This window comes from Salmo salar, chromosome 10 (assembly GCF_965601325.2).
Source record: "Salmo salar chromosome 10, fSalSal1, whole genome shotgun sequence".
NCBI lineage: Eukaryota > Metazoa > Chordata > Actinopteri > Salmoniformes > Salmonidae > Salmo > Salmo salar.
The window spans coordinates 39,646,824-39,670,472 of NC_138300.1; the positions used below are offsets into that span (position 1 = coordinate 39,646,824).

Below are 23,649 nucleotides of genomic sequence, written 5' to 3' on the forward strand. Positions count from 1 at the left end.
TGTGGAAGGCTACCCGAAACGTTTGACCCAAGTTAAACAATTTAAAGGCAATGCTACCAAATACTAATTGAGTGTATGTAAACTTCTGACCCACTGGGAATGTGATGAAAGAAATAAAAAGCTGAAATAATTATATTATTCAGACATTTCACATTCTTAAAATAAAGTGGTGATCCTAACTGACCTAAAACAGGGAATTTTTACTAGGATTAAATGTCAGGAATTGTGAAAAACGGAGTTTAAATGTATTTGGCTAAACTTCCGACTTCAACTGCATGTATTGTCTTACACACAGTTATTTCTCTATGTATGACATCGCTTTCTGTTTTGGCCTTTTGACAACCTAATGATAATGCTGAGTTCATAACCAAGTGAGAAGGTGGTATTTACTACATACAAACGGGATAAAAAATTAAGGATTTTATCACACCTCCAACTGGTAATTACTACTGGGAAACTCGTCTATCATCTGAGCTCCGACTTCTCCCACATGCTGCCCTCTGACATCATCTACTAAGGAAATGCAGTTAAATGCAACAAAACATTTATAAAAAGCTTTCTATTAACATGGTTTTTTAAACACTAATTTGTTTAAAAGTATGATCGTTGTAATTTTAGTTAATGGATTACGCAGCTTGTTGGCCATTAGCCATTCGGCGTTTCTCAATGAGTTCAAAGCACATGAATGCATCCAACTGGTAATTACCACATTCCCACTTGGTTTTAAACACAGCATAAGAACCAGTGGTCGAAGATGCAGAAAAATAACACATTCAAAAAAATCGAAGACTTCAGAGGTGTTTCCCAGAACCTGGCAATGAAGTTGTTTATTCATCTTTTGTTGACAAAAAGAAAAACTTTACAAAGTCTAACAGTTCAACTCTAGTACTCTTTTACTGGCTGTTATACCAAAGATTGTGGAAGATTGACAAGATGGCTAACCGGTCAGCTTCACCATGTAAAAAGTTGTCTGATGTCTGGGGGGGGGGGGGGAATTATAGCACATGATTATAGGCAACGAAATTTCAGAACAAGACAGAACTGCGAGAAGGTGTGTGGCGCATGAGTAGGCGCTACAACGAATTAAGGTCTTTATATTTTCACAAATTTATTCTCCGAACAATCTAAATATTACAAACCCACAAAGTCGAAATGAATATGCCTGACCTCAAATGAGAATTTATGATTTGTAGACCAGATGACACTAATCCGACAGACTGCAATTAAAAAAAGTCACTACTTCCTCTGCGTCATCCTGCACTTCCTGGCAGACGGTAGTAACGCGAGAGTCTGCCCTCTGGCTCCAGTTATGACTCTTTGTTCAAACAGAGCAGAGCATATTGAGGAGACCGGAGAGCTGAGGATTCAAGAGGATTGTACATGGTCCAAGCAGCCAGACCTCTGATTGAACAGCAGAAAAATTGATTACGGACAAACATTGATACACACCTACTCAGCCCATTGTCATGGAAATGTATCGTGCGTCTTAATCTGAATTTAAAAAAAAATTGATTTAGAAAAAAGAAAAAGTGCACTCTAACTTCAGTTCAAAAACAATCCAAACCTTTACTGTATCTTTCAACCAAGAATGCAAAGTGAAAACCGAGAGAAAAATAAAAAAAGGCACAAATATGAATACTGCAAAAATGTAATAGTCCACATTACTAATTGTGTAGTGGTGAATATAGTCATTTGAAAAAAACAAAAACAATAGAGAGGCAGTAGGAAGGGTGAGGGGAGTCATTGCCCTCCTCACAGGTAGGCTGGGGGTGTAAACCAAACCACTTGTGACCAGGTGTAGCCAGCACACTGCCCGGCAGCCCCCTAACATACCCTTCCCTCCCCCCACTCCCCTCAGAGGCAATAACAATAAATATGTACAACAGAGGGTGTGGCCATTTGGGACACAGCCAGAATACTGATCCTAGACCAGCTCCAGTGATGGATGCTTTCCATAATTAATCTCTTCAAACTGTTCCCTGAACAGAGTGAAAGAGACAATATAAACAGGATTAGATAAAAAGAAGCAGATCCTTTGTAGCAAGTAAGATGACGGGATCCAGAGAAAGAAGCCACCGACTCAGTGTCTCTGCTACAGTAACTCATAATGCCCTCAAGAGGGACGACAACTAGACTGCTCACATCTTCCGCAACGTATAAAAACAACAAGAGCATTTATCCACCTATGCAAAAATCTGTTACGGAGCATAAGGCATAGCACAAGAGAAGCCCCCAACACTGACCTATACCCCGAATACCCAGAGCTATACGTTGTATACAGTATGTCATAGATATATGGCCCGTAATACCTCAACCCTGATCCCTATGATCAACACTAAGTCTGTCAGGTTTCTCTCAACACTGACGAGTTACTGAGACACCATAGAGGATCTCATGGGAGGAGAATGAAAAGGGGAAAGAAGGAAAGACGAGTAGAGATAAGTGCAGAAGAGAGGTAGGTAGAATGATGATGGGTATCAGAAGTGGAACTTTGGCACAGTTGACCACCTCCAAAAGAATGTCATTACTACCATGTCTTTTTATATTCTGTCTCACCTCATCTGATTGGTCAGAAATACACCATTGAGGTCTTATGTGACCGTTGTAGCCACATCTGAGCCAAACCAAACACAGACTTTAGCCTGGTGCTTTGTTAGCCACTTTAGCTTATGAGCAAAAATGACTGTTCCTCCCCAGCACTACAAGAGTGACAGGACGGAGAGAGCAAGGCTGCATCCCAAATGACACCCTACTCCCCGTATAGTTTACTTCTTTTTACCAGGACGCATAGGAGTCCAGTCAAAAGTAGTGCACTATAGGACACAGGGTGCCATTTCCAACAAACCCCATGGTTGGAACAGGACAGGAATATCACAGTTTGATTCACACACACTCATTCTCCTGCATTCTTGCAGTACTGTGATGGAGAAAACCTGGGCTGTTTAGATAGAGCAGTTCTACTTGAGAAGTACATTTGACAAATGAACAAATCACTAGAAAAACACAGATAAAAGTAAATCTACGCATAAATATGAAGTGTATGAGAAAACTATGTACAAGAAAAAAACACTAACAGGTAAAAAATTAAATACCTCCTACATTTGTCCTTGCTAATCTTAGTAGTGCTAAAAATTGTAAGAATTTCAAGTCTTTATGGCCCAAGTTGCAGTCTGTGCCATTCAAGAACAGGGTTAGCTGTTTGCATTAGCTGCTGTTCTCTCATTCTGGCCCCTCTCAATACCTTGCAAGCTTATTAGGAACACACCACAGTTCAGACCAATACTGTATACAAACCCTGGATTGCGAATGCTATTGGCTAGTAAGAGGCTTTGAAGACACCGGTCAGCAATATTGGCACTCCACAGAAGAAGCAGTCCTCCATAGGAACGAATGAAATTCTACAACATTTCAATTAAATGGTTCAAGGACAAAATGACAAGTATTTTTGTTGTTGTAACGGGGACAGTAGCATTACAACTTCAATAAAGTATACTTTAAGGAAAACAAATTATTTCTATGTTTATTCTATTACACACTTAATGTATACTTTTAAATTGTGAGCTAAACATTAATGCCTTTCTACAGCTTCAAAAAAACATTTTTGCGATGTAGGGGGAGTGCCAAGATGGAGGGGCGGTGGCTTCAAAACAGCGCCTGTCGTCAGTCATCTAGTATATATATAAATAATTGGTTCAGACACACAAACACACACCCTGCCCAATCTGCAAGCTCACACTCATTAAAGACACCTAACATATGCTCAAACACATGGTCCAGTTACCTAATACATGAGCCACACACACACACACGTCTGAAACATAATCCTGTACCAAACACTGTCCGCACTGTATAAACTCCTCCATAATAACAGACTACAAATACCAGAGGAAAAATGACATCCAGCTTTAGAATCTGCAGTCTTAAGCTCTGCTCCAGGTTGTTGCGGGTGGCTTGCTGTTGAAGGCTCAGCAAGCCTGACATAACACCCTGAACCAGAGCTACTGTAGTCCTCTGACCCGTCTTTCTGTACAGGAGCACACTTCATAACGTCAGTTAGTCTTTCCACACAGTGCACCTCGAGGGATAAAAAGACACAAAAGGCTAAACTGGAACAAAATATAGACATCTCAAAATGATATAAATTACAATTAAAAGAAAAAAACATCTTGTAATAAAATAAATTAAGGCATGCAAAAGAATGTCAGCCTAAGAGATTGATATATTTTTTCTTTTTTAAGCCATCTATTGTTAGAACATCTTCCCATTTAAATGGAAGAACCAGGTAAGTCCTCAGGAAGGTAGCTGCCAAAACAAAATTCAAATCCACTGGAATAATAACAGGCTCTGAGCATTTAAAAGGCTGAATATTTACATACGTGTTCTATGCTCGAGCTTTAAGAGTCAAGTATTTACATACATGCTCTGTGCATCATGCGTGTCAGCAGTGCAGCAAAGGAACAGCAAAACACTCATGTGACACAGAGAAACAGGATAGTGCTTTAAAACGTCCGTTAAAAAAAGGAAAAAAAGATTTAAAAAAGAAAAAAAACATTTGACCATATCAGAAAATGTACATCACAAATACACAAGTAAGTCACCTTCACTTAGCGCCTGTCCTCTAAGAAATATGTTTCATTTTTTTTTTAAACGAACAGTGTAAAAATGATATAAAGTGAAGACACAAAATGTCTGTTGGCTTGCAAGGTGATGGTACTGAGACGTTAAAAGTGAAAACTGTGCTGAGCTGTGAGATAAAGGCAAAGTCCCAAATGGCACCTTTTTCCCTATAAAGTGCACTACTTTTGACCAGAGCACTAAGGACCCTGGGCACTATATATAGGAAATAGGGTGTGGTTTGGGAGGCAACCAGAGAGCCATGGTTCTGAGGCTGAGCCTGACACTTTAAGGCTTTGCAGTAAACATCTGATGTGAAAACAACACTGCCTCTCCCTCCTCATACTGAATTATGACATGTTGATGTTAAGTAGCTTAATAGCTAAAGCCAGCATGGACACATTGACATGCAGAGACACACACACACACACACACACACACACACACACACACCCCCCCCATCTCAACATCCACAATCCTCACAAAACACACAATTGTTTGATTAAACAGACCCTATATGCCCCTTCCGCTTTCATATTTTAGTTGGACATTTTCTTCAGAGTAAGGTTTCTTGGCAGCATTACACGGTGTGCCTCCCACCACACCCCCAGCCCCCCTCTGCCCTGCTTTGGGGTCCCAGTTGGAGTGTGAGGGGGTGTGACGAGGTCAGGGACAGTTGGTCAGAGTTCAGTAGTCTGTAATGGGGGCCAGGTCAGGGTGGAGGTCCACGGTGATGTTCTTGTACAGGGAGCTCAAGGAGATCTCAGGGGTGTAGTTGAGGTTGTTCAGTCCATCCAGGTGCTGCCTCTCTTTGGAATACCTCAGTAACTTGTACCTGGAGAGAGAGGACAGGGAGGGGGAGGATTAGCTAGCGGTTAACATTCATACTGACAGTCACAAAACGGCACCCTATTCCCTAGCTATAAATACATATTCCCTAGGGGCCCTGAACAAAAGTAGTTCACTACGTAAGGAATAGGGTTCCATTTCAGGTGCAGACATAGGGAAAGAGAGGAGAGGAGGTGAAGCTAGCCGTTACAGTATGATTTATACTTGGAGTCACAGTGAAAGGAGAGGATTGGTCTAGTTCGTGTAGTGGAAAAATGAGAGAAGGTGATATACTTGTGACTGGTGATTTGCAGGCCCTGAGGTCCAGCGTGATGACTCCATCACGATTTATGACATTGTGTTTGGATGGCTAACCATTTGTGAGCTGTCACAGGGGTCAAACACACCTTATCTGTGGTATTCATGGAGAAGAGATGTTCCCACAGATCCCTGGGAGCACGGACACGTTAGTGTGAAGACTGATGAAAACTTGAGGAAATTAATGTTAGTGTGAATTAAATTGTAATGTTTGGACTGTTTCAAGAGTTAATAAAGAGCTACGAATTTTGATATGTTTTATTGTACTGTAAGTGGTACAGATTTGTTTGTCGGACAGCGGACAGTTGAAAGAGGGAGCAACACAGGGGTGCGCTCCTATCATTTAAATTGAGTTGATTAGAATCTGGGTGTGTTTTCCTGTCTTTTGTTTTTAAGAAATGTTAATTCAAGTTTCTGCTTGAATTTGGTTTAAAAAAGACAGTGAATTTTTTCATACTTTGAGAAGTTGCTAGCAAGCTCCTGTGTGTATTACACACAGTTCACTCTTAGAGATGATTCTGAACTGAAGACATGTGTAACCACGTTACAGTGCCTTCAGAAAGTATTCATAACCCTCGACGTATTCCACATTGTGTTACAGCCCGAATTCAAAATTGATTAAATATGTTTCATCCTCACACAATACCCCATAATGACAAAGTGAACACCTGTTTTGACATTTTTGCAAATTGATTGAAAATGCAAACACAGAAATCTAATTTACATAAGTATTCATACCCAAGTCAATACTTAGTAGAAGCACCTTTGGCAGCGATTACAGCTGTGAGTTTTTCTGGGTATGTCTCTAAGAGCTTTCCACACCTGTATTGTACAACATTTACCCATTATTATTTTAAAAATTCTTCAAGGTCTGCCAAATAGGTTGTTAATAATTGCTAGACAGGTCTTGCCATAGATTTTCAAGCAGATTTAAGTCAAAACTAACTTGGCCACTCAGGAACATTCACGGTCTCCTTGGTAAGCAACTCCAGTGTAGATTTGGCCTTGTTTTTAGGTTATTATCCTGCTGAAAGGTGAAGTCATCTCCCAGTGTCTGTTGGAAAGCAGACTGAACCAGGTTTTCCTCTAGGATTTTGCCTGTGCTTAGCTACATTAACATGATGCAGCGACCCCTAGGTTTGAAAATAATGGTGAGTGATACTCAGTAATGTGTTGTATTGGATTTGCCCCAAACATACAACTTTGTATTCAGGACAAAAAGTGAATTGCTTTGCTACATTATTTTGCAGTATTACTTTTTATTTAACTACGCAAGTCAGTTAAGAACAAATTCTTATTTACAATGACAGCCTACCAAAAGGTCTCCTGCAGGGTTGGGAGCTGGGATAAAAAAATATATAGGACAAGACACACATCACGACAAGAGAGACAACACTACATAAAGAGAGACCTAAGACAACAACATAGCACGGCAGCAACACATGACAACACAGCATGGTAGCAATACAACATGGTAGCAGCACAAAACGGGTACAAACACAAAGGGCAAGAAGGTTGACAATACATCACGTTAGTGCCTTGGAATATTTTTGTTCTGTACAAGTTTCCTTCTTTACACTATGTCAATCAGGTTAGTATTGTGGAGTAACTACAATGTTATTGATCCATCCTCAGTTCTCCCATCACAGCCATTAAACTCTCTGTTTTAAAGTCCCCATTAGCCTCAAGGTGAAATCCCTTAGCGGTTTCCTTCCTTTCTGGCAGAGTTAGGAAGGACGCCTGTAGCTTTGTAGTGGCATTGATACACCATCCAGTGTAACTAAGAACTTCACCATGCTCAAAGGGATATTCAATGTCTGCTTTTTTATTTTTAACCATCTACCAATAGGTGCCCTTTGGAAAACCTCTGGTCTTTGTGTTTGAAATTCACTGCTAGACTGAGGGACCTTACATATAATTGTATGTGTGGGGTACAGAGATAAGATGGTCATTCAAAATTCATCTTAAACACTTATTGCACAAAATAGTGTTGTCATAACAAAAGGGGTTGAATACCTATTGACTCAAGACATTTCAGCTTTTCGTTTATTTGTAAAAATATCTAAAAACATAATTCCACTTTGACATAGGTGAATTGTGTGTAGGCCAGTGACAATTTTTTTAAATTCAGGCTGTAACAAAATGCATGAAAAGTGAAGGGGTTTGAATACTTTGAGGGCACTAAGTCTTAACCTACTGGTGATGGTAATTTACTCTGAGTAGTCTAATGTATCATGCATTTCATGTACACTAATTGTTTGAGTGTCAGAATGTATTAGTCATAATTATTAGTTGAATTGAAATGTATTCCTTGTTTATGGAGTAATTATTTGATTGACTATACACTTAAAATGTTTGTAGGTCTAGAGGTAGTTATCTACACCAGTGATTCCCAACCTTTATTTACTGTACCACCAACTGAATTTTGCTCTGCCCGGAGTATCCCTGAAGTACCCCCTAATGTGCATTTTACCAGTAGGCCTACGGTCTCATGAGCCTTCTCAAGTACCCCGCATGAATAGGACAAGTACCCCCAGGGGTCCTAGTACCCCTGGTTGTGAACCACTGATTTACGCTACACATGCTTGGATACCACCTTGACGTCTCTGATCTGCTTGGCTCAAATTAATGCTAGAACATTGGTCACCAGGATTAGCCATTTGTACATAGTCTCTTAATAATTGTATAACGGACAAGTTAAACATGTTCATTATAGTCATACTGAGAGGTGATGTAAGGCTCGCTACCTTGACTAGATTCCTTCAGAGACGCACAGCCAGTTGCATTTATTCACATAATATTGGAGTCAGATTGATGAATGTAGTTTATTATATTCAACATAAATGGTTGAATAATTTCCATAAAAACTACTTTAGCACTTAGTATTGACACCAAATCAATTACACACCACAGGAATCCTTAGCTAGCATAATGACACCAGGGGGATCCTTAGTTATCATTAACATAATTACACCACAGGGATCCTTAGCTAGCATTAGCATAATGAACCCAGGGGAATCCTTAGTTATCATTAACATAATGACACCAGGGGAATCCTTAGTTATCATTAACATAATGACACCACAGGGATCCTTAGCTAGCATAATGACACCAGGGGGATCCTTAGCTAGCATTAGCATAATGACATCAGGGGAATCCGTAGTTATCATTAACATAATGACACCACAGGGATCCTTAGCTAGCATAATGACACCAGGGGGATCCTTAGCTAGCATTAGCATAATGACATCAGGGGAATCCGTAGTTATCATTAACATAATGACACCACAGGGATCCTTAGCTAGCATAATGACATCAGGGGGATCCTTAGCTAGCATTAGCATAATGACATCAGGGGAATCCTTAGTTATCTTTAGCATTTGATTTGACTTATTTGGACTAGCCAGGATTGAGGGAAAGATGAATGGAGCAAAGTACAGAGATCCTTGATGAAAACCTGCTCCAGAGAGGTCAGGACCTCAGACTGGGGCGAAGGTTCACCTTCAACAGGACAATGACCCTAAGCACACAGCCAAGACAATGCAGGAGCGGCTTCGGGACAACTCTCTGAATGTTCTTCAGTTGCCCAGCCGGAGCCCAGACTTGATCCCAATCGAACATCTCTGGAGAGACCTGAAAGTAGCTGTACAGTGACACTCCCCATCCAACCTGACAGTGCATGAGAGGAACTTCAGAGAACAAAATGGTAGAAACTCCAAATACAGGTGTGCCAAGCTTTTAGCGTCATAACCTAGAAGACTCGAGGTTGTGATCGCTGCCAAAGGTGCTTTAACAAAGTACTGAGTAAAAGGTCTGAATACTTATGTAAATGTAATTTTAGAATAAGGCTGAAACATAAAATATGGAAATAGTCAAGGGGTCTGAATACTTTGAATGCACTGTACCCACAAGCATAACGACACCAGGAGGATCCTTAGTGTAAGCTGATTCATTAGCATTAAAGCTATCTGGAGCAGCTTGTGCTCTAGTTGCAGAAAGAAAACCCTAACCCCAAGAGAGAAACTCTCTCCCCTCCTCTGAACCCCAGGAACAGGGAGTATCTGCTGTATGTGCAACAGCTAATGGGAACCTAAATAAACTAAACGCTGTCCCTCCCTCCATCCCTCTCTGTATCTGAACCCTCTACATGCTAAGGGGTTGCCTTCATAGCCCTCAGTCCTCTAGGGCAGAGTTACTCTGGGGGCTGTATGAGGATCAGTCCTCTAGGGCAGAGTTACTCTGGGGGCTGTATGAGGATCAGTCCTCTAGGGCAGAGTTACTCTGGGGGCTGTATGAGGATCAGTCCTCTAGGGCAGAGTTACTCTGGGGGCTGTATGAGGATCAGTCCTCTAGGGCAGAGTTACTCTGGGGGCTGTATGAGGATCAGTCCTCTAGGGCAGAGTTACTCTGGGGGCTGTATGAGGATCAGTCCTCTAGGGCAGAGTTACTCTGGGGGCTGTATGAGGATCAGTCCTCTAGGGCAGAGTTACTCTGGGGGCTGTATGAGGATCAGTCCTCTAGGGCAGAGTTACTCTGGGGGCTGTATGAGGATCAGTCCTCTAGGGCAGAGTTACTCTGGGGGCTGTATGAGGATCAGTCCTCTAGGGCAGAGTTACTCTGGGGGCTGTATGAGGATCAGTCCTCTAGGGCAGAGTTACTCTGGGGGCTGTATGAGGATCAGTCCTCTAGGGCAGAGTTACTCTGGGGGCTGTATGAGGATCAGTCCTCTAGGGCAGAGTTACTCTGGGGGCTGTATGAGGATCAGTCCTCTAGGGCAGAGTTACTCTGGGGGCTGTATGAGGATCAGTCCTCTAGGGCAGAGTTACTCTGGGGGCTGTATGAGGATCAGTCCTCTAGGGCAGAGTTACTCTGGGGGCTGTATGAGGATCAGTCCTCTAGGGCAGAGTTACTCTGGGGGCTGTATGAGGATCAGTCCTCTAGGGCAGAGTTACTCTGGGGGCTGTATGAGGATCAGTCCTCTAAGGCAGAGTTACTCTGGGGGCTGTATGAGGATCAGTCCTCTAGGGCAGAGTTACTCTGGGGGCTGTATGAGGATCAGTCCTCTAGGGCAGAGTTACTCTGGGGGCTGTATGAGGATCAGTCCTCTAGGGCAGAGTTACTCTGGGGGCTGTATGAGGATCAGTCCTCTAGGGCAGAGTTACTCTGTGGGCTGTATGAGGATGAGACCTGGTTGACTTGAGTAAAGAGACATGACTCAACAGGGCAAAAGGGACTCAGCCAATGAACGGAAGGTTAAATAACTCAAAGCTGGCAGAGCAAACACCTACACAAACCTTGGAAGCAAAGCAACTCCTATTCTATTGATCATATCTCTCTGTGTACACCAAGGCTAGCAGGACTACAGAACTGTGATAGTCAGAAAGATGTCACACGGTTGAATGTTCCATGAGTACAATAACATTAAAGTTATTGTTAAAATGACGAGAACAAATTTAAGAGGGAACACCAATAAAACTAGATTAAAATGCAGCGACACATCCCTGCCTGCAGAGGGCGCTGGACAACCTGCTCAATGGGGAGTAATAGATGAGGAAATAGCTGCATTCAAGTAGCGAGTAACAATGACCAGAGCAAAGGTGTATTGAAAGAGCAAAGCTAATTTGACGTTTACGGTAATGTTAGGTAAACATTCTTTGACATGGTGACGCACTGCTAATGCGTGTGTGTGCGCGTGTTACTGACCTGCCGAGGAACTGCACTTCTCCTCGGTGGTGGTGTGGGATGGACTTGTATTTACCCATCTCTCCCTCCGGCCTCGTGACGTTCAGACCAGCATAGCGCACTCTGGGGGAGAGAGGGGGACAGAGTCTTTCACTAAGTTACCCAATTAGATAATACATGTGTCTCTCTCAAACACACAGCCAACTGACAAACTCACTAACCTGTTCCAGAGGTCATCGTCCTCTCCTCCCCAGCCCCAGAATGCATTGGGAAAGCCGTTGATCTTGCGGAACTGCTCCACTGTAAGTCCACTCACGCCCCCGAAGAACTCACTGTACGGTAGTCTGTGCAAAACACACACAGACACCGTTACACATACACACCTGTAACCAAACACGGACAGAGGACAGACAACTACATAGCCAAGCCCTGCCTGGGGAGAGAGTGAGTGTTAAACAAAACAAGAAAGGAAAAAGTGAGAAACCTTACCAGTCGGTATCAAAGGTAAGCACCAAGCAACAAAGGACAAGTCTGGCTGTGTTACAACACACAATTATGTTGTCAGACTATGTACAATACAGCCATCAAATTTAGAAGAGACGCACACATAACCAGAGTGGAAAATCTGTTCATAAATTAAGCCTTACTTCAGGACCTTGTAAGAGCCAATGACAACATGATTTAGCCTTCAAGCCCGTGTTTTACAGTCTGTTTAAATGAAGCGGTTTATTCCCAAATTATTCTCACATTGAACTAAAAACTCAGAAAATCATGAAAACATTCATTAATTCCTTTTGTTGTAGAAATAAAAAGTCTGTAAAGAAAGAAAAGGAACATGTAAAATATTGAACAATAATGACAAGAAATAATGAACATAAAGAGACTCTTCAGTACATGTCTCCCATACAGGAAGTGAAACCATAGTCTGGTTATGGGAGAGCATCAACTCTCCAGGTCTCATCTTCAGTCACTAAACAAGATCAGAGGTCCTATTTTCCCCTTGAGTGAGGAGGCGGTCTACTGAATTGCTTTTCTAAGTGTTTCTTGGAAGATGTGCCTGGGACATTGACTTGTTGACACGCCAAGGTTCATAACTAGGTCACTTGACTTGCTGTGTGTCCTGGGCGTGTTCAGTGACTTACAGGTACATGTACTTGTCCAGTTTGGCTGCGAAGTGGCGAGGCATCTGACCACAGCCGTAGTAGTTACGGTCGTTCTCTGGGATGTGGTCAACATCGTGGAACACCAGACAGTCCCAGTCCAGATCCTTCATGGCCTCCAGGAAACCCACATTAAACAACATGGCTCTGTTGAAGGGCTGCGTCCCAGACTGTAGGAGAGGGAAAGAGGGAGGAGCGAGAACGACACGTTAAATAACATGGCTCTGTCTACATCATAGATTCTATATTTCTCACCAGTGGGTGGCAGAGTTGACAAAACAAAGAGACCAAATAGGATGACAGAATAAATGTGGGCAGTAACAACAGATCTTGTTTACAGACAAACAGAAAACGGTGTTACCTGCTCGATGACGTAGTATGCGAACTGCAGTCTCTGTCTCTGCAGTATGGGGGTGAGGTGCTGGAAAAGGATGGGAAGGTGCTCGTGGCGGTTACGGAACGGGATCAGGATGGCTACCTACACAATGAGCGGGGACAGTCAGAGCGGGGACAGTCAGACATAACCACAGCATGTATAAGCTCATGTGTTTTGAATTCAGAGGAAGCATAAGATACGCTTCTAATATAATAAAATAAAGACAAGTGTATAGAAATATGACTACAGTTCAATTTCTTTATCGACAACAAAGATAAGAAAAGTAGTAAAATAACTGACATGTCCACAGTCCTACATGTCCACAGTCCTACCTTCCAGCGTGGTTTGCAGTCCTTGGGTTTCCAGTGGCCACCAAACTGAACATCCAGATACTTAGAGAACTTCAGATCAATCTCCTCCATAGGAATCTCAGTCATATTCACATCTATAGGACCCTCTGAGAATACACAACACAGACCTGTTTAACAAACATAAACATGACTACTATACACAGCTATGGGGAAGGACACACTACAAAGAAGGCACAACACTTAACATATTCAACTGAAGACTGGCAGTAATCACAGGTTTTTAAACCATGCGGGTAGAAGACACACACATCACGCATTGACATGAACACAGTGGTTGGACTAAAGCTGGAATAGACCCAGCCCTGTCACCGCAAACCAAATGTGATTAAAGTCAAATTGAACAAAAAAATAATATTATGAGGCCGAAGCACTAGACTGACAGGGTAGTGTGTACACACACTGTGTACAAAACATTTCGATATTGAGTTGCACCCCCTTTTGCCCTCAGAACAGCCTCGATTCATCAGGGCATGGACTCTACAAGGTGTCAAAAGCATTTCACAGGGATGCTGGCCCAAGTTGACTCCAATGCTTCCCACATTTGTGTCAATTTGGCTGGATGTCCTTTGGGTGGTGGACCATTCTTGATTTTTTATTTAACTAGGCAAGTCAGTTAAGAAAATAAATCTTATTTACAATGACGGCCTACCAAAATGTCTCCTGCAGGGACAGGGGTTTGGGATTTTAAAAAATTATATACATTTAGGACAACACTACATAAAGGAGAGACAACACTACATAAAGAGAGACAAAAGACAACATAGCAAGGCAGCAACACATGACAAAATAGCATGGTAGCAACAACATGGTAGCAGCATAAAACATAGCAAACATTATTGAGCACAGACAACAGTACAAAGGGTAAGAAGGTAGAGACAACACATCACGCAAAGCAGCCACAATCGATACACACACTGTTAAGTGTGAAAAACACAGCAGTGTTGCAGTTCTTGACACAAACCGGGTGCACCTGGCACCTACTACCATACCCCGTTCAAAAGTACTTAAATATGTTGTCTTGCCCATTCACCCTCTGAATGGCACACATACACAATCCATGTCAATTGTCTCAAGGCTTAAAATAATTTAACCGTCTCCTCCCCTTCATCTACACTGATTGAAGTGGATTTAACAGGTGACACCAATAAAGGATCAAAGCTTTCACCTGGTCAGTCTGTCATTGAAACAGCAGGTGTTCCTAATGTTTGGTACACAAAATGTGTGTGTGCCATAGAACAGTCCTCCCATTTGTCTTCAGACTTCACTGACAGCACAGAGAGGATTATGGGTAATGCAAAACATTTAACTTTTGCCAAAGCATCCATCTAGATCTAACCAGCGTGATAACAGCCTAGAGAGAGAGAGGCGGCACAAAGACACACCAAAGACTAGCTTATCTCATGAGAGTTGTTACATAATATCATCACCTGATCTCAGTAAGATTCTCTTAGTTGGCAAATTGATGTTTGAAGGTTAGTGTTCTGGTTACTTACTCATAGAAGGTAAGCGTTCTGGGCAGGGGAGGTTCTGGGCGTATGTGAAGTTCTCAGGAAGGTATGTGGTTGGTTGGACCATATATTCACTGGAGTTACTGCCATCTGGGTAATCTACAGAAACAAAACAATGACATGTAAATAAATGTTTTTCTTTGGACTTTTCCCATCTTCCCCTTTTTAGGTAGCTAAGAGAGGGATCGTGCTGATTAATAGGTAGTGGGGGGGGGGGTTTAGACAGCGGTTCAACCAACATGAGACAAAGTGCAGGCAAAAATCACAAGAACAGAAGGAAAATAGCAATTCTCACTCCCTTTAGATTGTGAGCGAAGGCCATTCTTGGGATTTCTGGCTGCCCACCGTCCCATGTTGGTTAAAGCACTGTCAAGCCTACTACCCTCCTAATACAGGAGGTTGGCCAGACGGGTCAGTGGGACGGGGGTCTCCAATTGAACTCACCTGTGCCGTTGAGGGTACTGTTCTTATTGGTGTAGAGTCTGATCATCTGGCCAATAGTCCTCACGTTATCCCTCAACATGATACCCTGGGCCTGCACCATGAAGAAGTAGGTGTTGGCTGAGAGAGGGGGAGATGGAGGTAGGAGATAAGAAGACGGAGCGGGGCAGAGAGGAAACAAGAGGGAGACGGGGAGAGAAGGGGAATACAGGTGCAGGGACAGAGCGAGAGATGGAGAAAGACGAGGTGGAATGCAGGGACAGAGCGAGATGGAGAAAGACGAGGTGGAATGCAGGGACAGAGCGAGATGGAGAAAGACGAGGTGGAATGCAGGTGCAGGGACAGAGCGAGAGAGAGATGGAGAAAGACGAGGTGGAATGCAGGGACGGACAGAGCGAGAGAGGATGGAAGAGAGATGGAGGACAACGAGGTGGAGGGGGAATAGAGGTGCAGGGAGGAAGAGAGAGGGACAGAGAGGAAGAGTGAAGTCAGAAATGTTTTCAGTGGATCTATTACACACCCCTCGCGTACCAGTCTAGTGACTCCTAAGTGCAGTGACAGTAAATTAGCGGACTCACGTCATCAGCATTAGAGCTCTCTCTCCCTCAGCCTCTTGGCCAGAAAGGAACAACCTTCGCTGTCACCGGCCCAATGCCACGGTTTAACTCCCAGCAGCAGCTAGCGATGAGATGCACTGGGCCGACGGGCAAGATAAGAGGCACGATAAGAGGAAATTCCCCGTCTCAAGTTGCGTCCTAAATAGCACCCTATAGTGTGCACTACACACTATGGTCCCCAGTCAAAAGTAGTGTGATATATAGAGAATTGGGTGCCATTTGGGACTCAGTCTCACGGTCGACTACGGACAAACAGCAGGGCCCTGAATCATTTACCAATATTCACTACTGCAGCAAAACAGCCAGGGTGCACAGACACATCTCATCAGCTAAGGTTACACACACACACACACACGACTTGTCAGTTTACACACTCAAGCATTTCATCAATTACAAACACAGTCACATCATCAATTACACACACAAATTGCATCACCACAAACTCACACCCCGAGACACCACGCTCTCCCAGCCCCGCATTTAAGCACACCTGCATGCCTTGCTTTATCACCCATTACAGAGGACCTTTTGATCCTGTATAGCAATTCAGTTCCTTCATCTTTATAAGGATGCAAGCCTGCCACGGCAAACAATGAGTGTTGTTGAATGATGGATTCCAGAAGTATGACTCCCTCTCGGTCTGCAGTGTGTGCGTGAGCACCCTGTGTATGTGTACAGTGTGCAAGCATTAATGTGTGTATACGTGAGTGTATCTACTTCGGTAAAAGGAGAATTATGCCTCTGAGCAGAGTCTTATCAGAAGCAGCCAGACTTTCTTCGACCAGAGGGGGGCGAGAGGACAGGTCAAGCACTACGAGCCCATTACAATGAAATGCCAACTAAAACATTCACAGACGCCTTTTCTGGCTAAGTAACAAGACTTCAACCAGGACTGCAGCACTGACTAGCCTATAGTATAGCCCAACAGCATAAAGCAAATCAACCTTGTTACTGTTATTAGAGATGGTCTAAGACTGACTCAGGTTTAACAAGAGAGTATTAAAACATCAATCATTCCATCATTAGATTGGACACCATCAACCCATTTCATTTCATGGTGCAGGCTGGCCCATAGATACAGAACACCACATTGACCTACCCATAGAAATATGCCTATCTCAGAGTCTGAACCACAAACATTTGCATATCAAGGTCAGTGCTGTGCCATCATAACTAGGGCATTATCACATTTTTTAAGCAATGTAGAAGCACAGATGAGGGTGTGTGTGCAACATGCTCTTTGTGCTGCTGACCGTAGCTAACTGTAGAATACGAACTGTGATCAACTGACTATATAATCCAGACCCGTTACATAATCAAACTGTCCCAATCATTGGAGACACACGGCACATAAACAAACAGAAACATCCAATATTAAAAAACGGAGGCCAGCATCCTGGAGTCGCCTCTTCACTGTTGACGTTGAGATTGGTGTTTTGCAGGTACTATTTAATGAAGCTGCCAGTTGAGGACTTGTGAAGCGTCTAGTTAGAGAAACAATGTACTTGTCCTCTTGCTCAGTTGTGCACCAGGGCCTCCCACTCTTTCTATTCTGGTTAGAGCCAGTTTGCACTGTTCTGTACGAGATTGTACAGCGTTGTACGAGATCTTCAGTTTCTTGGCAATTTCTCACATAGAATAGCCTTCATTTCTCATAACAAGAATAGACTGAGGAGTTTCAGAAGAAAGTGATTTGTTTCTGGCCATTTTGAGCCTGTAATCGAACCTACAAAAGCTGATGCTTCAGATGCTCAACTAGTCTAAAGGACAGTTTTATTGCTTCTTTAATCAGGACAACAGTTTTCAGCTGTGCTAACATAATTGCAAAAGGGTTTTCTAATGATCAATTAGCCTTTCAAAATGATCAACTTGGATTAGCTAACACAACGTGCCATTGGAAGACAGGAGTGATGGTTGCTGATAATGGGCCTCTGTACGCCTACGTAGATATTCCATAAAAAGAAATCAGCCGTTTCCAGCTACAATAGTCATTTACAACATTAACAATGTCTACACTGTATTCCTGATCAATTTGATGTTATTTAAAAAAATTGACAAAATTAGCTTTTCTTTGAAAAATAAGGACATTTCTGTGTGACCCCAAACTTTTGAACGGTATTGTACGTTTGAAATGTGTTTTTGTCCCCATCCAGACAGTTGTGTCACTGTGCTCATCTGGGAGAGCTAACAACTTTGGTGACAAGTACCACATCAGCCAGTCACTCCAGGATTTTTTGTTATATTTGCAGGGGAGAAATAGTTGATTTTGCTGCATCAATTCTGACATTTTGCGTGGCAAGATGCGATACATTTTTTGCAAAAATGCACTGACGAGGGAAGAAGTTGGTTGAGATTGGTTGAAATTGCGAGCCCCCTTTTTGTACTGCGGTGATGGGTCCATTTTATGTGATAATATTGCAATGATTTGCCTCTTCTATGCAGAAATAGTGCAGTGATTGGTCCAACTTGCAAGCCCTCTCATAATATGCAGGGAATTGTTCATTTTACTAAGCACTTTGCGATCACAGAATCCTGCAGGGACTGAACAGCACACCACAACACCACCAATGCCTAGACAGGTCACCCCAGCCCAGCCACACAGAACTAGTCAGTGGACCACGCCCATGACATTTAGGCCTAAAAACAATGTCCCCTCCCTATTTGCGGTTTCAAAATAAAACATTTTAACCAGTAGGCCCCTAACATGTGCTATACAAAGTCAGGTGAATCTCTATTTTGCCATCCAAACTAAACACATTGATCCATTTATTCAAAAAAAAATGTATCTCTTAGTGCTGACTTTACTCTCTCAACTGCTTTGAGAGAGTCTTTGAAGAGAAAAAGGGTTAGGTTTCAGCTAATGTGACAAACGCCAGAGTTGCCCAAATTGCAAATGTCGGCGGGACAGTCAGTGGGAAGTTCCTGTGATATCAAACAGAGCATTACTCTGTGCAGTCTTGCCAACTCCTATGGTCATTGTTAAACATTTATGTAGTGTTTCCAGATTTCTATGAAATATGACCTATATGATTTACAATATGAGGGAAATAGTTTTCCTACCAAAAAATGGTAATTAAGTATGTTAAAATGCAAATTTTCTGTGTTGGACTGGTTTCGGTGTACCCCAACAACAGAATGATGTGGACATATACCAGTCATTAAAACTATTAATGCAAGTAGACCGCTGAATGGCCAGATCATCTTCCTCAGGATTATGACTTTCTCTATGAGGAAATAGCAAGCTTTTAAAAATATATATATAGTCTGTTTGAGGTACAAGTTTGAGGTGGGTTTTTAAGTGTTTTTGTCTCCCTCCAATTTATGCTTTGGCCACAAAAATGAATATAGTATGAGTGAACAACATTATTTGGGTATGAGTTAACAGAATATTAACTTTTAAGTGAGATTTTAACTGAACAGTTACTTTAACAGCACGGACAAGTCTGGGACCAGGTTAGTGTCTCCTGGCTGTCTGTTGTCCTTGTCAAAACAGTGCTGCAGAACAGTAGTTATAATATCAGCACTATGTCCATAATGTGATCCTTACAGCTTAGCAGTAGCCATAACACTGTACCATTCCTAGTTACAGTGTGTGACTATGGACATAGGCTTAACAGCTGGTTAACTATATGTAAACAAAAGCCTGTGTTGCTTCAGAAAACAAAGGCCCAAGTAATTTTAGCTACTGATAGCTATAGAGAGATTTTGCCCCTGGGACAACGAATTTGCTGATCAAAGAAACAAACGACTCCAAAATAACTTTCAAGACAAGTGTTAGCCTACTTGGAAACAGCTGGTCTATTGCCACCTTAGTAAGCATTGGCTGACTGATGGTATAGACATGGGTCCTATTCTAGGTTACCTTGCTCACTCTCTGTTCATGTGAAATAAATATAGACCTATCATTTTAGATGTACCCTAGCTACTAAACCAGCTAGCTAGCAGGATTGGTCATGTGGATCAACTTGCAGGCTCTGTCAATGATTTGTAAATGGGGACAACCCCATATTCCCACCATGGCATGGCCCAACAGCATGACAGATGTTTATAAGAGCTTGTTGCCAATGGGTAGCTAACAGACCCTGTCAACCATCAGTTAAATGTTCCTTTATGAAATCCCTGAAAGAAAATGAATTAGTTAGGATAACTAGCTAGCTTATTACATTGTTAGATGGCTTGTTTCAGAGCAAGCAGACAAGTCGCAAAATCGGGAGCGCATGATAGTTCTCAGTCAATGTTGCTACAGTAACCAGTTAGCTAGCATCACAATGTAGCTAACGGTAGTTGGCTAGCTAGCAAGCAAGCAGCAACATAGCTCTCACAAACCCTACTCCGTATGTAGCTAGGGTTTTCAACCGTTACATTCGCCCATATTTGGTTCCATGTTAACTACAATCCCGACGCTGTTTAACATTTAGAAAAGTGAATAATCATCGCTTTCAAACCGATTTTCGAAACATACGTTGATATGCCCCTTATGTTTCACATCAGCAAGAAATAAAAAAATATATAATAAAAAAATACAATTAGCTAGATACTGTAGCAGTTTTGCACAGATCCGTGGTAGTATTGTAGCAACATATAACGCAATCATCCACATGACTAGCTAGTTAACTTAGATCTACAAGGTACCGGTTCACTAACTAATCCTAATAGTTTGTAAACTGATCGCTAGCTTGTCCGATTGGCCACACAGTCACGATGAATTAACTCTGATTTGAGTAACGTTAGTTAGCTAGCCAGCCATCCACCTAGCTAGCAACAAGCTAATTAGTAACGTTAGCCAGCTAGTTGTCAGGAAAGCATCCCTGATGATGCCAAGGTTGGGTAGTTAGCTATAAGATAACATTAGTTGATCGTGTTTAGCTAGCTAATGAACTCACCTATCCCAGGAGCAACATATATGAAGTAGAGACACGTCGTAGACATGGAGAAGAAAAAAATTAAGGCCAAAAAGGAGCGGTTCGATACCCGCAGCAGCCGCCTCCAATTCACCATATTTGTTTCTGATTTACCGCTAATCCCATAAAATATACTGTTTGAATAAAAAAAAGCTAAAAGTAGATTATATGGTCATGCAAAATCAATGCAACGACATAACCCGCATCATTTGAGTCGGGGATGCAGCGAAAAGGGTAATACTGGGATAGCTAGCCAAGCTGCCCAATCTTGGTTTCCCGTCAAGAAATTTCCAGATCGAAAAAAATAGGCCTGCATCAGGAACTGCCAAGCTTCAAAGAACACTGTCCATCGGGCATAGTGAAACCGTTAGCTACTGATATGGGTAGACAAATAACTAATACTGGCACATTTCTTAGGAATACTCGTTATATTGGTCCATGTTTAGATATGTATGTCTCGCCCGGCGTTGAAGGTTTAAAAAAAGACCATCGGGTGGAAGCTGGTCTGCACCGCTGCCTCCCACCACACACAAATAAGTCTCAACTATGTTTCCAAAACACTCACACTTGGCAAACTACTTAACCAAATCAGCAGTGATATCTGACGATTCTGATTGCACGGAAGCCCATTCCCGTCACGATTTCTGTAAACGTACATAGTATCTCGACATACTATCTAAACATTTCGAGATACTAAATCGACAATTTTAGATAGTAGAGCATACTTAAAGAATATTTTTCTTAATTTGTAAGATTATGTGATTTCAGAGGTGGTACAACAGGTCCAAGATGTGGGGTGTTCACAATTGGCTGACAACACCACCATTTTTTGAAAGATCATAATGAAGTCAGGAAAGCTATTGAGTGTATTAATAATGCATTCTCACATGTATCAGGTTTCTCTCTGAATATTAGGAAATGTGAATTATTTGCGTTGAAAAGATGTGACTTAAACTCAGTATGTAATATCCCTGTAAAATATGTGATCACATATCTTGGTATTAAAGTTAGCAAAGATCAGAAAGAAAGGGCCAACTTAAATTTCTCTCCTATTGTAGAGAAAATTGGAAAGAGATTTAACTCCTGGTTATTAAGAGATCTTTTTTTATCTGGGCGTGTACTTTTATCAAAATCTGAAGGTCTGTCCAGATTAGTTTATACCTCCCTTGCCTTGGCTGTTCCTCTGTCAGTAACTACAATGGTTGATACTGAATTATTTAACTTCAAATGGAGGAATAAACCTAATTATTTAAGAAAAGTGGTAATATGTAGTATCCAAAGTGAGGGAGGGTTGAATGCGGTGGATTTTAAAACCTCTAATATAATATTTAAGATTAAATGGATACAAAACTATTTAAGAAATAAGTGTTACATTTGGAATATCATCCCTAATTTCATATTCCAACAGATCAGTGGTCTAGAATTCTTACTAAAATGCAACTTTGATATGGGTAAAATCCCTATTAAGCTTGCAAACTTTCATTAACAAGTACTTCTAACTTGGAACTCATGTACAAACCCAATTTTTCCCAACATAGGTATACAATCTGGAATAATAAAGACAAAATACAAAAACAAGTCTTATTTTTCCAGAACTGGTTGAAAACAACATTATTCAATAATTGTTTAACCTAAATAATGATGGACAACTATATGATTATCCAGCATTTATGAGAACACACAATGTTACATTCACTCCTGAGGAGTATCAAATTGTTGTTAGAGCTGTCCCTGAAGGTGCTATTCTTCTTTTAGGAGAATATAACAATACTCCAAGTGCAAATATTGAGTATTTTGTAGCCTCAATACAATTAGAAGGAATTGACATTTTAAACTATAAATGTAATAACATGTATATAAGGAAACTATGTCAATATGTTACTATTCCCTCTGCTAAAATGTACTGGAATGCAGCCTTAGGACAAGTGAACTGGAACAAAGTTTTGTTGTTGTCTGGTAAATATTGTATATCTAATAAGGTGAAAGAAGTATCATACAAACTCATTCATAGAATCTACCCTGTAAAGACCTTTATTATACACAGATTTAAAATAGCTATTGATAACAAATGTGTATTTTGTGGTTGTGACCCAGATTTTGGAGTGAGTTAGAAGATTTTATTTTAAAAGAAACAACTATTAATGTTAATTTGAGAGACTCTGATGTTATGTTTTATTTTGATCCAAATTATATGGACCCTGATTTAACTTTGTTTATCTTTCATCGAAGATTCTTTTTCCATAAAATTAAGTGGGCAGAGAACAAACCCCTCTTCACATTATTTAAGATAGAATTTAAATATTATTTTGAAATGATCAGTAAATGTAAAAACAAAAAAGCAATACGCACCATAAAAGGATTTAACAAATTGAAAATGAATCTTGATATGTAATACCCCTGTCTGTTAGGTTTATGTACTCTTGTTTGTATATTTCGTTTTTTTTTGTATTTGTTGTGTTCATAAGATATATCTTTTTTTTAAGTAACGTTAAAAAAAATGTGGGGGTGGATTTCAATAAAGAGTCATGGATATATCATCTTACATTTCATAGTTCCTTCCAATATGTGTTATGGGGGGGGGGGGGGGGGGGGGTCCCTGGGACCCAGAGTTTTTCCTGATCTGGTAGGCTAAGCACAGGAGGTTGGTGTCACTTTAATTGGAGAGAACAGGCTTGTGGTAATGACTGGACCGGAATCAGTGGAATGGTATCAAACACATGGTTTCCAGGTGTTTGATGCCATTCCATTTACACCGTTCCAGCCATTATTGTGAGCCTTTATCCCCTCAGCAGCCTCCACTGCCGGGCTAACCTAGTGGTTCTTAAACCTCTCT

At 41.5% G+C, this 23,649-nt stretch overlaps 1 protein-coding gene across 7 annotated transcripts; it reads right to left on the bottom strand.

Moving 5' to 3' along the window:
• Positions 1–798: 798 nt before the first annotated feature.
• On the bottom strand, positions 799–21,396 carry b4galt6 (beta-1,4-galactosyltransferase 6). 7 transcript variants are annotated; one of them, XM_014123259.3, is made up of 9 exons: positions 20,799–21,393; positions 15,302–15,418; positions 14,843–14,956; positions 13,311–13,435; positions 12,964–13,080; positions 12,585–12,772; positions 11,664–11,786; positions 11,464–11,565; positions 799–5,449 (listed from the first exon to the last, which is right to left on the bottom strand). In XM_014123259.3, exons 1-9 carry the CDS (start codon positions 20,911–20,913, stop codon positions 5,302–5,304), a joined length of 1,149 nt encoding a protein of 382 aa, XP_013978734.2. In that variant the 5' UTR covers positions 20,914–21,393; the 3' UTR covers positions 799–5,301. The 7 variants fall into 7 exon arrangements, with proteins under 7 accessions (XP_013978734.2, XP_082813127.1, XP_045543706.1 ...); XM_082957001.1 differs by lacking the exon at positions 20,799–21,393 and adding an exon at positions 15,877–15,993; XM_014123260.3 differs by lacking the exon at positions 799–5,449 and adding an exon at positions 8,572–9,429 and having other exon boundaries at positions 20,799–21,396.
• Between the last annotated feature and the right edge of the window lie 2,253 nt (positions 21,397–23,649).

Bases quoted from the DNA above. Each gene is read 5' to 3' on its own strand.
- b4galt6 (XM_014123259.3), bottom strand. From the start codon at position 20,913: ATGGTGAATTGGAGGCGGCTGCTGCGGGTATCGAACCGCTCCTTTTTG. The intron at 13,436-14,842 runs GTAAGTAACCAG...GTGTATTCTCAG, and splicing joins AGAACGCTTACCTTCTATGA to AGGGTCCTATAGATGTGAAT. The intron at 5,450-11,463 runs GTCAGTAACACG...CTCTCTCTCCAG, and splicing joins GAAGTGCAGTTCCTCGGCAG to GTACAAGTTACTGAGGTATT.